Source organism: Dendrobates tinctorius, unplaced genomic scaffold, assembly GCF_039654945.1.
Source record: "Dendrobates tinctorius isolate UK_male_01 unplaced genomic scaffold, ASM3965494v1 ptg000254l, whole genome shotgun sequence".
Lineage (NCBI taxonomy): Eukaryota > Metazoa > Chordata > Amphibia > Anura > Dendrobatidae > Dendrobates > Dendrobates tinctorius.
Genome location: NW_027361921.1, coordinates 8,980,067 through 8,996,863, shown reverse-complemented (window position 1 = coordinate 8,996,863; position 16,797 = coordinate 8,980,067). Strand labels below are relative to the sequence as shown.

The 16,797-nt window shown below is 43.7% G+C and overlaps 1 protein-coding gene across 8 annotated transcripts in view; it reads left to right on the top strand.

Annotated features, from left to right (window-relative positions):
* Positions 1-16,797, top strand: part of TNRC18 (trinucleotide repeat containing 18) — a 753,175-nt gene that overhangs the window by 523,508 nt on the left and 212,870 nt on the right. For all 8 annotated transcript variants that reach the window (XM_073558135.1, XM_073558139.1, XM_073558141.1 and 5 more), the window contains one exon: positions 12,194-12,606. In XM_073558135.1, coding sequence (XP_073414236.1) covers positions 12,194-12,606 — 413 coding nt within the window. The remainder of the gene's footprint in view (positions 1-12,193; positions 12,607-16,797) is intronic.

Here is a 16,797-nt window from a genome sequence, read left to right as displayed (position 1 = left end):
TCTACTAACCACTGATCCATTCTCCATTCATGAGCACTACCCACCAGTGATGCATCTCAGTGTTCACTTGGAACATGGACAGAGAACTTACTTTGACCTGGCAATCCTGATTCAGCAGCTTCAGACACCACCTAAGGCCACCCTCTTGGCATTTTTTGAACTTTGTCAACAAGATACATTTGCAAAAACAATACTCAACTGAGATCTACCAAAGTACTACAATTGGAACGCATCCAGAAAAACACTGGAACGGAGCAAACGGGCTTCATGTTGAAGGCCATCCAGGGGTCAAAGCAAATGATACTCTTGGTTACGTCTACACTATTCATCCGTCATATGCAGGGTGCTTCTACCTGCACCTGTTCATATTGTCAAGGGTCCAACATCATTCTCTGACTTGAAGATTGTCAGAGGCCATGTTTGTAAAACATTCAGGGAAGCTTGCCAAAGAAGAGGACTCCTGGAAAATGACACACACTGGGACATGACTCTCAGCCGCACAAACCCCAAAGTAACTAAGACACCTCTTTGCTATTCTTCTAACAACCTGTAACATTTCAAATCCCCTTGACATTGACATTTAGAAAAAGTTCAAAACTAATCTCGTTGAGGACATCCTCATGCAGGTTAAGAGGGAAAATCCGTATCAACTTCACTGAACACATTTTCAGCAAAACCTTAATTTTCTTTGAGGACCACTGCATGGAAATATCTGGAAAAGCATTACACCTTCTTGGCTTGCCTACCCCAACAAGAAATCAGGAAGATAACCAAATGTGCAGGTAGATTTTCAGAGAAACAAACTACAACATTGATGAACTCGCAGCATTTGTCTCTCACAATGAGCCACAGTTGGTACCAGACCAAAGAAACACCCACAACCAAATTTTAAGTTTTACTGCAACCAACAAAAGTGCAATTGTCTTCCTAGATGCTCCAGGTGGAACAGGTAAGAAATTTTTAATCAACTTGGTCCTAGCAAAATTTCGACAACAACAAAAGATTGCACTTGCATTGGCATCTTCTGGAATTGCAGCTACACTTTTAACTGGTGGTAGGACGGCACATTCAACATTCAAGCTACTACTTAACCTGTCAAAGTGACGGCCCAGTTTGCAGCATTGCCAAAGGATCAGGACAGGTCAGACTGCTTCAAAAGTGCAGTGCCATAATTTGGGATGAATGCACGTTGTCACAAAAGACAGCTCTGGAAGAAGTGGACAGACTGCTGCAAGACTTGCGTGGAAACAGTTCTATCATGGGAGGTGTAGTTGTTTTGGCAGGTGACTTGACAAACACTACCCGTTATACCAAGATCAACCCCTGCAGATGAACTCAATGCCTGCCTAAAAGCATCATACCTTTGGAGTCAAGTGAAGAAAATGTTGCTGAACACAAACATGAGGATCCACATGGCAGAAAATGTTTCTACTGGACTGTTTTCAAGCCAGCTGTTGAATATTAGAGATGGCAAGGCATCAATAAATAAACTCAACCACTGAACAGATCATGTTTCCAAGCAACTTTTGCTACATCGTTGCATCAGTTGATGAGCTAAAATTGAAGGTTTTTCCAAACATTCAATGCAACTTCAGAAAGTCTGGCTGGCTGTGTGAAAAGGTTATTCTAGCTCCTAAAAATGATAGTGTAAACAAGATAGTGTAAAGCCTTTAAGGAGGTCCGTCAGAGAGGTGGCTACCGTGGTGAAGTTCTGGATAAACCGGCGGTAATATCCCATAATGCTCAGAAATGCTCTGGCTTGCTTTTTGGAGACCGGCTGTGGCGAGTTTTGGATTGCCTCCACTTTGTCTATTTGCAACTTTATTTCACCCCTTCCGACAATGGAGCCCAAATATTTTGCCTTTTCTTTCCCGAGGGTGCACTTCTTTGGGTTTATGGTAAACCCTGCCTTCCATAGTGCATCCAGGACCGCCTGGACCTTCTGCAGGTGACTTCCCCACTCCGGGCTGAAAATCACGATGTCATCCAAATAAGCAGTGGTGTACTTTTTGGGAGGGCTAGAATCCGGGTCATAGCCCTCTGGAAGGTGGCTGGGGCTCCTTGTAGTCCGAACGGCATCCAGGTATATTGAAAGCACCCATCAGGCGTAGAAAAGGCCATCTTCTTCTTGGCACTTGGGGACAGGAGAATCTGCCAGTACCCCTTCGTTAGGTCCAGGGTGGTAATGTATCTGGCCGACCCTAGCCTTTCAATGAGCTCATCCACCCATGGCATGGGATACGCATCAAACTTAGACACCTCAATTAGCTTCCTGTAATCGTTACAGAAGCGCCACTCTTCATTGGGCATCAGCACAAGGACAATAGGGCTGGACCAACCGCTCTTTGACTCCTCGATAACGCCCAGGCTCAACATTCTCCTCACCTCCTTGGAGATCACCTCACATCGGGCTTTGGGAATCTGATACGGCTTCTGATTCTCACTCATATATGGTTCAGTCAGGATTTTGTGCTCCACAATCTGCGTACAAACTGGTAGCTCCGTAAACAGGTCCCGATTCCGCTGAAGCAGCTCACAGCACTGTTGTTTCTGAGCCAGTGACAGTGTCTCTGCCACTGTGACATCCTTGACCCAGGCTTCAGGACTGGCCCCTAGGCATGGTGCTTCTACCGGATCCCTGTCTCGCCATGGTTTCAGCAGGTTAATGTGGTACACATGGTATGGCTTCGTTCTCCCTGGTTGGGGGACCTTGTAGTTGATGTCACTCAACTTCTCAGCTACCTTGTATGGCCCTTGCCACTTGGCCAGGAATTTACTTTCCACGGTGGGAATCAACACCAACACCCGGTCTCCAGGGCTAAACTTTCTCAGCCTTGCGGCTCAATTGTAGACACTCTCCTGGGCTTTTTGTGCTTAAAGGAGGCTCTCTTTCACATTCGGCATCACCCTTGCGATCTGGTCCTGCATTTGGGCCACATGCTTAATAGCGCTCCGGTGGGGTGGAACTTCTGGCTCCCAGGTCTCCTTTGCAACATCTAGAAGTCCACAGTGGTGTCGTCCATACAACAGCTCGAACGGTGAGAATCTCGTAGAGGACTGAGGAACTTCCCTGATGGAGAACAAAAAGTACGGAAGTAGGCAATCCCAGTCTCGGCCATCCCTCTCCACAATCTTCTTAAGCATGGACTTCAAAGTCTTGTTGAATCTCTCCTCCAAGGTCGTCCGTCTGCAGATGGTACACAAACGTTCGGAGTTGTGTAACCTGAAGAGCCTTACACAACTCTCTCATCACTTTGGACATAAACTGTGTGCCTTGGTCCGTCAAGATCTCTTTCAACAGGCCCAGCCAAGAAAAAATATGGACTAACTCCCTGGCTATGCTCCTAAGCTCCTTGCAGAGGAGTTTTTATAAGGTGTACTACCTCTGGGTACCGGGTTGCATAGTCCATCACCACTAGAATGTATTGGTGCCTTCTGACGGACTTAACCAGGGGCCCCACAAGGTCCATGGCAATCCTGTCAAATGGGACCTCTATAATGGGCAATGGCACAAAGGGACTTGGGAAATGGGACACAGGGGCTGTAAGCTGACAAGTAGGGCACGATCGGCAATAGTTAACAATCTCCCCGTGACACCAAGGCTAGTAGAACCTCCTAATAACCCGTCTCTTGTGTTTTGTTAACTCCCAGATGTCCACCCAATATATGGGAATGGGCCAGGTCTAATACCCTATGACTATAGTGACCCGGTACTAACAACTGCTCTACCACTTCTTCTCTTAGCTTAGTGACCTGATACAGCAGCTCTCCATTTAATACAAAACGTGGAAACCTGGTGTCAGCCAACGGCTCTTGGGTAACCCAATTTATCACGGTCACATTTTTGCAACGCGCCTTTTAGGGTAAGATCCCGCATTTGCACAATCTCAAAATTTCCACCAGAAACTCTAGTTCAGGAATCTTGGCCTCACAGGTCACCGTCTCATCCTCGTCACCAGCCAGGACACACAAGGGGAACTCATCCACCTCCAACTGTGATGTGGTTTCCTCAGGAGATTGTGCTGGCTTCTGTCTGGGACCCCTTGTATCCCTGACTTCCCCCACAAGTCCCAGAACAGGCTAAAGTCCCACCCTATTATCACTGGGTGTAGCAAGTACTTAACCACCCCGACCTCTTGCAACTCAACCCTACAGTTAGTTTTTATAGTCACTCTGGCAACGGGATAGTCCTTGGTGTCCCTGTGGATACAGCGGACACCCACGTTTTTCTCTAGGATCAACTGGTAGGGGAGCGTGGCCCTTATCAGGGTCACCAAGCTCCCTGAGTCTAACAATCCTGACACCAGCACTCTGTTTATGGTCACAGAACATGACTGCAGCCCCTGTCCGGGCTGATAGTCCACACTACAGGTGGGATATGCATAGTAGAAGAAGCACCTCCCTAGGCTGCAGTCCATCTCTTCAAGGGACAACAGGCGGCTATATGTCCTGGACCATGACATCTCAAGCAAAGTAATTCTCTTCCCGTGACCTTTGACAACCCCTTAGCGATCCCTGGAGATCTAGGACTCCCCCTAGTGGAGGCTCTACTATCCCTCTTTTGAGGCTCAGGTTCCCACTGGGTACCTCAGTATGGGGATGCACCACCCCCTGGTATCCTTAGGGACCTTTTGACCATCTGAGACCGTTCCACTAAGCCCACCAATTTGCCCGCATTTCGGGGATCTCCCTGGGCAACCCAGGTCTGCATCGGACTAGGAAGGGAGTGCACGAACCTGTCCACAACAACCCGCTCGACCATCTGGGCTGGAGTGGAGGATTCGGGCTGCAGCAATATTTGCAACAGATGCAGGAAGTTAAACATTTGGGACTGAGGCAGTTTATCCCCACAGTATGCTCAGTGGTAAACCCTTTGTGCTCTTACTGACAGTCACTCCCACGTGTGCCACAATTTCAGTTTTTAACTTGGCATACTCTTGTGCATCCTCTAATGCCAGATCATAATAGGCCTTCTGGGGCTCACCAGTCAAATAGGGGGCCAGCACCTCTGCCCATTGCTCTGGCGGCAGCTTCTCACGCTCCGCCACCCGCTCGGATACAGTGAGAAATGTCTTCACATCATAACCTGGGGTTATTTTTTGCATAGCTCATTTTACCACGTTCCGGACGTATGTGTCGTCACCTGGACTTGGGGAAGGAGCTGCCGGTCTTTCACGAACCGCCTCTGCCAGCAAGTCAATCTGCTTCTGGTGCTGCTACTGCATCTGCTATATAAGCAGCTTGCTTGTTTCTTGCTGAGCTATCTGTTGATGCTGTAATTGCTGCTGGTGCTGTAGGTGCTGTTGCTGCTGTGCTTGTAACAGATGTTTAAGTCGGTCTTCCATCTTGCCTGAAATTGCACGGTGGCTTGTGGCCGTCACTGAAAACGCTGCCCGCACTTTTATCACCACCTGTGGTAGAGCAGCTTACCCGGCTGCACATGGAGGTAGACACTGGTGCACTGTGGCTTTAAGAACTTCCTTGGGTTTATTTGTAGGCATCAAAAACCCAGGTGTAAAGAAAATACAGCTCACTGTGCAAAACGGGAAAACAAAACAAAATGGTGGCAGAACAAATACAGTCCTTCTGTGAGCAGGATCCCTCCCGCTCATGGCTGACAGACCACACACTGTTCAGTTTCTCCAGTCCTTTCAGCACGCTCCTGTAGTGCTCCTTCTCCAGGGTCACACACTGAACACTGAGAGGTTTTCTTTTCAGCCATTTAAGCCCAGACCATGTGGTGGGAATAACTGAGACCTGGTTAGATGAAAGCTATGACTGGGCAGTTAACTTACAGGGTTACAGTCTGTTTAGAAAGGATCGTAAAAATCGGAGAGGTGGAGGGGTTTGTCTTTATGTAAAGTCTTGTCTAAAGTCCACTTTAAGGGAAGATATTAAGCGAAGGGAATGAGGATGTCGAGTCCATATGGGTCGAAATACATGGAAGAAAAATAGTAACAAAATTCTCTTTGGGGTCTGTTACAAACCCCCAAATATAACAGAAATCATGGTGGAACGTTTACTACTAAGGCAGATAGATGAAGCTGCAACCCATAATGAGGTACTTGTTATGGGGGACTTTAACTACCCGGATATTAACTGGGAAACAGAGATCTGCGAAACCCATAAAGGCAACAGGTTTCTGCTAATTGCCAAGAATAATTATCTTTCACAATTGGTGCCGAATCCAACCAGAGGAGCAGCACTTTTAGACCTAATACTATCTAACAGACCTGACAGAATAACAAATCTACAGGTTGTTGGGCATCTAAGGCCTCTTTCACACTTCCGTTTTTGACCATCAGTCAAAATCCGCCAGTTTTTGAAAAAAACAGATCCGCCATTTTTTTTGGCGAATCCGTTTTTTTCCCCATTGAGTTGCATTACCGGCGGATCTTGAAGGATGGCCATCCGTTGGATCCGTTTTTTTGCGGATCCGCCAAAATGTTTGCATCCGCCGGCATGCCTGGACGGACCCTGCAACGTTTTTTTTGCTGTAGGATCCGCATTTTACAGTGCGCATGCCTGGAGAAAGGAAGTCAGCTGGGAATTTAACTCTGAAATCCTTTCTGGCGGTGGACAAAAAAAATTCTCTGTCTCTCTCTCTCTCGTCCCCGGACTGCGGTTCCTTTAAAATTCTTCAGCCAACAGATCTAAAAGTGAACCTGGAAATTATAGGCCAGTAAGTCTAACCTCTATTGTTGGTAAAATATTTCAAGGGTTTCTGAGGGATGTTATTCTGGATAATATCAATGAGAATAACTGTTTAACGCCATATCAGCATGGGTTTATGAGGAATTGCTCCTGTCAAACCAATCTAATCAGTTTTTATGAAGAGGTAAGCTATAGACTGGACCAAGGTGAGTCATTGGATGTGGTATATCTTGATTTTTCCAAAGCGTTTGATTAGGGGAAAATTTGTGTAAATGGGTAAGTAACTGGCTTAGTGATAGAAAGCAGAGGGTGGTTATAAATGGTATATTCTCTAACTGGGTCGCTGTGACCAGTGGGGTACCGCAGGGGTCGGTGTTGGGACCTATTATCTTCAACATATTTATTAACGATCTGGTAGAAGGTTTACACAGTAAAATATCGATATTTGCAGATGATGCAAAACTATGTAAAGCAGTCAATACAAGAGAAAGATAGTATTCTGCTACAGATGGATCTGCATAAGTTGGGAACTTGGGCCAAAAGGTGGCAGATGCAGTTTAACAATGATAAATGTAAGGTTATACACATGGGAAGAAGGAATCAATATCACCATTTCACACTGAACGGTAAACCACTGGGTAAATCTGACCTGGAGAAGTACTTGGGGATCCTAGTTAATGATAAACTTACCTGGAGCAGCCAGTGCCAGGCAGCGGCTGCCAAGGCAAACAGGATCATGGGGTGCATTAAAAGAGGTCTGTATACACATGATGAGAGCATTATACTGCCTCTGTACAAATCTCTGGTTAGACCGCACATGGAGTACTGTGTACAGTTTTGGGCACCGGTGCTCAGGAAGGATATAATGGAACTAGAGCGGGTACAAAGGAGGGCAACAAAATTAATAAAGGGGATGGGGTAACTACAATACCCAGAGAGATTAGCAAATTTGCGATTATTTAGTCTAGAAAAAAGACAACTGAGGGGCGATCTAATAACCATGTATAAGTATATAAGGGGACAATACAAATATCTCTCCGAGGATCTGTTTATACCAAGGAAGGTGACGGTCACAAGGGGGCATTCTCTGCGTCTGGAGGAGAAAAGGTTTTTCCACCAACATAGAAGAGGATTCTTTACTGTTAGGGCAGTGAGAATCTGGAATTCCCTGCCTGAGGAGGTGGTGATGGCGAACTCAGTCGAAGGGTTCAAGAGAGGCCTGGATGTCTTCCTGGAGCGTAACAATATTGTATCTTACAGTTATTGTTAGGTTCTTTAGAAGGACGTACATCTAGGGATTTATTCTGACAGAATTTTATAGGCTGAACTGGATGGACTAATGTCTTTTTTCGGCCTTACTAACTATGTTACTATGTTACTCCTCCATCATGTGACTGATCACATGACTGTGACTTCACCCAGGTCCTGTCAGCACCTGTGGTTCTAGCTCTGTAGGGGGATATATGGGGGGACTCTCTCCCATCCGCTCTATGAATGTCCCCATAAAAAAACAGCCCATAACATAACTTAACCCTCGCAACATTTACTCTGCTGAAGGAAATACAACTCTGGGTTTCATATGACTGACGCCATTAGGCGTAGTGAAACATATCTCCCCTCTATTACATTACCAGTGACTCCATCACTATATCATATTTTTTTTAATAGCTACTTTATTGTAGGTTGGAATAATCCTTTAATGTTATCTAAAATGCAGTATTATTTGCCATTCTGCAAACAACCAGTTATCTGACGGATCATTAACAATATAATTGAGTAGTAATCGATTTACCGGTGACAGGACAATTGTGTACAAGATAATTGTGTACGGACTATTGTGTACAGACAATTGTGTACAGGCCAATTGTGTACAATGACAATTGTGTACAAGGCAATTGTGTACAAGGCGATTGCCCTGTACACAATTGTCCTGTGTAAATACAGCTGTCATAACTGGAGTTTTGCAACTCGGACTGACACCCTCTCAGACATGGCTGTTCAATTGCTATTTATTATTTAATCTGAAATGAGTTGGTATTGTTTCAGTCTTATACCAAATATTGGAAAGGAACACTCATATATTTTTGGACTAGTCCCATTCCCGCCCTGTGAGGGGATAATCCAAATGACACTTCCAGGATGGTTTTTTTTTTTTTTTAAATCAAGAAACAATGCCAAATAACAGCAGTTTACAGCAGAATCATTATCTTACATGTAGTCATACAGTACATATACAGGAATAATGTTTATAAAAACCAATAATCCATTCAATGACATTCAGAAAACCATCATATAGTTTGCCCCTCCTCACCCTCTCCCACAGTGTGCATTACAATAAACCATACCCATACAGACATAGGTGATACTCTTAGACAATTAGTCAAATACATTATCCTACTACCCAGACAGGTAGTAATCATAATTTACAGGATCAGTAAATTAAATAAGACCTCGCTAGCCAGCTTTTCCGAAACCACAACTGCACACCTAATTAAAGGCCCCTTTACATTTAGCGATGCACCAGCGATCCGACCAGCGATCCGACCTGGTCAGGATTGCTGGTGCATCGCTAAATTATCGCTAGTGAGCTGTCACACAGGCAGAACTCACAGCGATGCAGCAGCGACGCAGCGCACAATACTTAACTTTCACACACAGCGATCCTGACGACGTCCTCCCGCCCGCCCCCACGCGTCGCTCGTCGGCGCCAGCAGGAAGCCCAGCAGGGAGCGCCCGACGAGAAATGGAGACGGACATTCTCGCGCGGTCAGCGATAGACAGCGGGGAAGCCGGTCGGAGGTAAGTATCACACATAGCGATCTCGCTAGCGATATCGCTATAACGTCACAAAATCGGTGACGTTATAGCAATATCGCTAGCGATATCGCTATGTGTAAAACCCCCTTTACTCTCCCCATACTTCACCAAATTTCCCAACCGCCCCCTCTTGATATAAAACGCTGTTTGTATTGCAAACATGGTATTTACAGTAACATACACAAGGGAAACCTAACCTACCTAAGGGAAAAAGGTACAATAATGGGGAAAAGATAAAAGGAGAGGGTTGTGGAGGATGAAAAGTGGGAAGATCCCGAACTAGCTTGATGTGCTACATTTATATCTACCACATAGTAAGACACAGCCCATACATTGCCCATACTTATAACACCTACACATGTTAGTACCATCCAGTCAGGTCACAATCTTGTGTTCACCAGGATCGTGCACATGGCTGCTGATGTCAACTCTCTCCTGAAGGTGGCACTCTTAGGCCCAGAATGGATTAGAGAATTAAAGGGAATCTGTCACCTCATTTTTCCGATATGAGATGCGGCCACTGCCATCAGGGGCTTATCTAGAGCATTCTGTAATGCTGTGGATAAGCCCCCGATGTAACCTGAAAGATAAGAAAAATGAGTTAGATTATACTCACCACAGGGTTCAGTCTGATGGGTGTCAAGGTCCGGTGCTTCCCATCTTCTAGCGATGATGTCCTCCTCCTTACTCCTGCCGCGGCTCCTGCGCAGGCGTACTTTCTCTGCCTGTTGAGAGCAGAGTAAAGCAGTGTGCAGGCGCCGGGAAAAGTCGGAGAGGTCTGGCGCCTGTGCACTGCAGTTGTTTACTCTGTCCTGAATAGGGCAGAGTAAGTCCTCCTGCGCAGGAGCCACGGAAAAAGTAAGGAGGACGTCATCGCTTGAAGATGGGAGGCACCGGACCGTGACACCCATCGGACCGGACCCCGGGGTGAGTATAATCTAACTCGTTTTTCTTATCTTTCAGGTTACATCGGCGGCTTATCTACAGCATTACAGAATGCTATACATAAGCCCCTGATGGCTGTGGCCCCTCCTCATAGGGCAAAAATGAGGTGACAGATTCCTTTTAAGAGTCAAAAGTGATTGCAGTGGACTTAATGTTCCTGCAGATGGAGTCTTTGTATATAGCCAAAAAATTATTTCGGCAAAAATGCCTGAAGATAGATTCAGATTCCATTTTGGCTAGAGACAAAATGTCCATCAAGCACAATGGTTTGTTATCCAACCACCACAGGGGGTATTGTACCTTCCAATAGACAAGATGTCCATCCATTAATTGTAGGTGCTCTTTTACTCTATCAACAAAACAAAGGGCAACATACCACAGGACACACAATTGCCTTCCTGCCTCACAGGTTTTGTGATTCTCCCACAGCACATGGTCTATCTTTTTGTTGTAAGCCTTTGATGATTTTAGTGCTATGCAGAATTTGTTGATCAAATTGTGAGTTCAATCATTCACATTACACGTATTATCGATATTGTCCATGTTTACTTCCAATAGGGTTTAATTAGTGTTAACATAATAAATAAAGCATTTTTGAGTTTTGAGAATGATTTATTAAAACTGACCCATCAGGTTTAAGGACTGATCTATGGAAATGATGATTTATGTATGTAGATTCAAAGCAAAAAGGTGTTTTTTAGTCATGAACTCATTACTTAATCTGCCTTTTTAATGATATTTATTCCATATTTTGAGAGTTTGCAAGCAGGAACATTTTGAAAGAGATAAGATCCAGTAAAAGGACTCGGTTAAAATGCATCTTTATTGTAGATCAGATAAACAACTTGGAATAAATCATACAAAAGTTACAGGTTGCAAATGTATTTCAGAGCCATGTCCTTAGTCATTGCAAGAAGGGACAATAATACAGTGTACCACAGTAAGCAACTTCAGAGTGAAATCATTAAAGAAGAATTGGCAAGAATACTTAATTCATATGTATTTGTAATAAAATACATATGTAAAATTGTAAAATATTGCATTGTGATTGATAACCCATTCATACAGTTATACACACTCCCACCCACAAAGACAATAGAATTAGAAACTTGAGATCATCCATTCGCCAGCTGCCAAGGCACCAATAAGCAAATGGGTGTCGATCAGAATACACAGAAGCCATGGCATGTTTGGAGATCCTCCATGCCCAGATTTTGCTTAAATTCTGTGGCCATTTATGATTCATACATAGTGTGGTACATATTGATTAACCAAATTAAGCTACCGAGACAGCGAAAGGGTGTTTGATGACTTACAAGCCATAACTACAATTTTCCAAGCACAAAAGAGTAGAAATCTAGGGGGAAAAATGTAAGAACATGTCTCAGGTTTCCACTATACATGCACATTACCATACTTTTTTTGACAGAGCAAGACAGTTGCTCTCTTTATATGAAACCATCATTAACGAAGCACTCCCATGAAGATTTTTTCCGTTATCCCTTTATATTTGATGTCACTGTATATACCATATTGTTTTGTTCCCACTTTGTGTCATCTTTGTATTTTTTATAAACACTGCCTATCTTTAATATTTAATTCTTTAAAATATTTTATTAGAAATGTATAACTTTGAGTTAAAATAAATAATTTTATAGAAATGGTAAAGTTTCCTAAATTAAACTTGTAGATTTGAAACGTATTTTGAACACGTTAATTCTTATAACTAATCCTTCTTGTATATGATGTGCTCTTTTACTTTTATTCCTGTGTAAAGATGCAGTGTCTCAGGAAACAGAATCAGAAAGTGAAGAAAAAAATGAAACCATGTCTTTACATGATTTAAAGTTTACTGGCTCCAAAAAAGTAAGGAATTCCAAGGTGACTGCAGATAAAATGGAAGTCGATATCGTTCTGCATCCTCCTGGAAAAGAAAAGACCATTGACAAGATGCGAAAATTAAACAAATCTAAATCATCAAAAGACCACCACCAAGAATTTGACGTAGACATTAGTGACGATGATCTTTGGAGTCGACGCAGAAGTGAACGAATCTTTCTCCATGGAGCAATCAGTTCTCCATCTGTATTGGCTGATGTCCCTACAACAACAGCCCCTGTGTCTAAAACCATTCGCTTCAGCAATTTGACTAGTCTTAAGAAGGGACGGGAACAAAGACACAACTGTAAGGTAGGTTTAATTAGTAAAACTGTCCATTTACGTTTAAGTGACCCTCACCAATAATGCCATGTATATGGTGATTGCAAACTGTACCTGTCAACACTGTTTATCTTATTGCTCCCCCAAAAATAAAACACCAATAATGTGACCTTTTGGAGATTGTTAAAGGCTTTTCCAACACTTGACATTTAAAACCTATCCATACAGTATTTAAGTGTATGATTGCAGGGGCTCACTGCCCCTCTGTGGTAGTTCAGTGAGGAGGAATGAGATGATTAAAGGGAATCTGTCAGTAGGTTCAACCCTCCTAAGCTGTTTATATGGGCATGTTGGTCATGGTAAGCTGAATAAAATGATACCTCAATATCTGCAATCTGATGTCTTATTCCAGAGAAATTCATGTTTTTCTTTATATGTACATGACCTCTTCCAGGCTATGGGGAGAATGTTGCCTAGAAGACTAGTCTATCTCCAGAGCTTACAGTATTTTACATGAAGGGGAGTTATCAGTGTGAGACAAGTAACTAACACAGACCAGGAGAAATTAAATATATCTTTTTGAAAACAAATTTTTTCTTCTCTTGAGCTCTGCTGTATTGGAATATTATTACAACCCTCATGGCCGGAGTAGGACTGAAATTTAGCCCTGGCATTTAAAGTTACACAGGCCCACTTGTCACATGGTGAATCTTTATACACTTATAGTTTAAAAGAAGTAAGGTGAGTGTAATATGACTATATAACATATAATCACGGCTGTGTCCAGTATTACAGTTCAGTTCTATTTATTGCTTTTAGTTTCAGTACCTAGAAAAGCCGCTACTTTACCTAAATAACTGGATCTTGTAGATAATATAGAGTATGCTTCGGCCTCTTCATATACAGGTGATTCTCAGAAAATTAGAATATCATCAAAAAGTTAATTTATTTCCGTTCTTCAATACAAAAAGTGAAACTCATATATTAGAGTCATTAAAAACAGAGTGATCTGTTTCAAGTGTTTATTTCTGGTAATGTTGATGATTATGGCTTACAGCCAATAAAACCCCAAAAGTCATTATCTCAGTAAATTAGAATAATTAATAAAAAAACACCTGCAAAGGCTTCCTAAGCATTTAAAAAAGTCCCTTTGTCTGGTTCAGTAGGCTCCACAATCATGGGGAAGACTGCTGACTTAACAGATGGTCCAGAAGGCAGTCATTGACACACTCCACAAGGAAGGTAAGCCACAAAAGGTCATTGCTAAACAAGCTGGCTGTTCACAGAGTGCTGTCTACAAGCATGTTAATGGAAAGTTGAGTGGAAGGAAAAAGTGTGGTAGAAAAAGGTGCACAAGCAACTGGGATAACCACGGCCTTGAAAGGATTGTTAAGAAAAGTCCATTAAAATATTTGGGGGAGATTCACAAGGAGTGGACTGCTGTTGGAGTCATTGCTTCAAGAGCCACCACACACAGATGTATCCAGGACATGGGTTACATGTGTCGCATTCCTTGTGTCACGCCACTCATGACCAATAGACAATGCCAGAAGCGTCTTACCTGGGCAAGTAGAAAAAGAACTGGACTGTTCTGAGTCTGGAGGAAGAGTGCAGAGGCACACAATCCAAGCTGCTTGAGGTCTAGTGTGAAGTTTCCACAATCAGTGATGGTTTGGGGAGCCATGTCATAAGCTGGTATAGGTACACTGTATTTTATCAAGACCAAAGTCGGCGCAGCCGTCTACTAGGAAATTTTAGAGCATTTCACGCTTCCCTCTGACGACAAGCTTTTTGGAGATGGAAATTTAATTCTCCAGCAGGACTTGGCACCTGTCCACCCAGCCAAAAGAATCAATACCTGGTTTAAAAATGGATTGTCTCCATGCCACGCTGTATTGATGCAGTAAGGAGCCCAGGACAAGTATTGAGTTAATTTACTGGACATACATTTCAGTATGCCAACATTTCGGATTTTAAAATCATTTTTCAAGCTGGTGTTATAAAGTATTCTAATTTACTGATATAATGACTTTTGGGTTTTCATTGGCTGTAAGTGTGTGGAGAAAACCAGGCACTACTCATCACCTGCAAAATACAATCCCAACAGTGAAACATGGTGGTGGCAGCATCATGCTTATGGGGGTGTTTTTCAGCTGCAAGGACAGGACGACTGGTTGCCATTGAAGGAAGCATGAATGCGGCCAAGTACAGAGATATCCTGGATGAAAACCTCTTACAGAGTGCTCTGGACCTCAAATTTGGTCGAAGGTTAACCTTCGAACAAGACAATGACCCTAAGCACACAGTTAAAATAATAAAGGAGTGGCATCAGAACAACCCTGTGACCATTCTTGACTGGCCCAGCCAGAGCCCTGACCTAAACCCAATTGAGCATCTCTGAAGAGACCTGAAAATGGCTGTCCACTACTGTTCACCATCCAACCTGATGGAACTGCAGAGGATCTGCAAGGAAGAATGACAAGAGGATCCCCAAATCCAGGTGTGAAAAACTTGTTGCATTATTCCCAAGAAGACTCATGACTGTAGTAGCTCAAAAATGTGCTTCTTCTCAATACTGAGCAAAGAGTCTGAATACTTATGACCATGTGATATTTCAGTTTTTCTTTTTTAATAAACTTGCAAAAGTTTCTGCATTTTTTTTTTTTTTTTTTCAGTTAAGATGGGGTGCAGAGTGTACGTTAATGAGAAAAAAAAAGAACTTTTTTGAATTTACCAAATGGCTGCAATAAAACAAAGAGTGAAAAACTTAAAGGGGTCTGAATACTTTCGTACCCACTGTATTTTCCCAAAAAATACCCTTGCAGGTGCATTGTAATCACCTTCGATATCTCTTACGTTAATCCCCAATTCTGCATCTGGAGGATGTGTTGAGTGGTGACATCAGTAACATTTGCGCTCACCGCGGCTGCTGGAACACACTGAGCGTAGAGTAAGAACGAGTGGCAGTAACGAGCGATGATGTCAGTATGGTCACCACAGGTCACAGCTGGCAATATTCACGGCAACCTCTGTGTGATCCGTAGATGACAGTGTGTGAGCCACCAGCTGTGAACTGCGGTAACCTTACTGATGACACTAAAATACCTCAAGGGCATAAGAGGACAGCATCGCTATTGTCATGATCCCAGTGCACGTTTTTGAGCTGCACACCTGGGGTTAATGTCTGGAGCTCGGTGCTGGTTTTGACCTGCACACCTGGGTTAATGATTGTGGCCTCTTTCTGGTTCTGGGAGAGCTTCTTAAATCCCTGAGAAGCTTCAATCCCTGCCAGTTATACTTTTGCCTTTGGCCTAGTGTGCTGACCCCTGTGTGCCTGTTTGTTGCTATAGCTTGTTTATATTGTTCTGACCCAGTTCTGTTTCCCGTTGTTTGCCTGTTGATTTTGTACTGTGTTATTATCTCTGTGTATGACTCATTGCCTGTGACCTGACTACTCTCTGCTCGCCCCTCTTGTACCTTTGCAGCTATCTCTGTGTGTGACTCACTGGCTACGTCTTGACTATTCTCCCTGTCTATGCCCCCTGGTAACTTTGTCTCGCAGTCACCCTGCTAGGAGTTATCTTGCAGCTCCTAGCTCTGTGGAGTTTAGGCTGCGCCCCTAGCAGTCACGTGCTTCAGGTCCTGCGGCTCTGAAGTACGCATCTACTCGGCTGCTGCCCGCTCCACAGGTATCTTTGAGCACTGTTCGCTTTACTCAGGACACGCGCACTGGCTCAGTGAGGAAGTTCAGTGCAGTGTTCCTGACAGCTATCACCGCTGCAATGCTTCACTGCACGCATTAAGATATGCTGCAGGCTGTACCTGAAGATGCCGGGTGCTTGTCCAGAGAACACAATATCAACGATTCCAAGCAAGAAGAAAATAGCACTCACCGATCTTGTGGAAAAAATTATTTTCTTTCTTTATTGAGTGCACAGGAGTGTGCGAGTGCTGACGACGGCCGTTTCGCGCAAATAGTGCGAAACAGCCATCAGCACTCGCACACTCCTGTCCTCACTCTCCCGGCCATGAAGTTTTACCTTTGCCAATAAAGAAAGAAAATAATTTTTTCCACAAGATCGGTGAGTCCATACTGATGACACTGCTCATGACAGCCTCCGGACGAAACAAAGTCAGGGATCGATGTGGATTATGACGGACCTGTGGGGGTGTTTTTGGGGGGGAATAATAGGTGATCAATGTCTGGGCTTTTATTTTAAA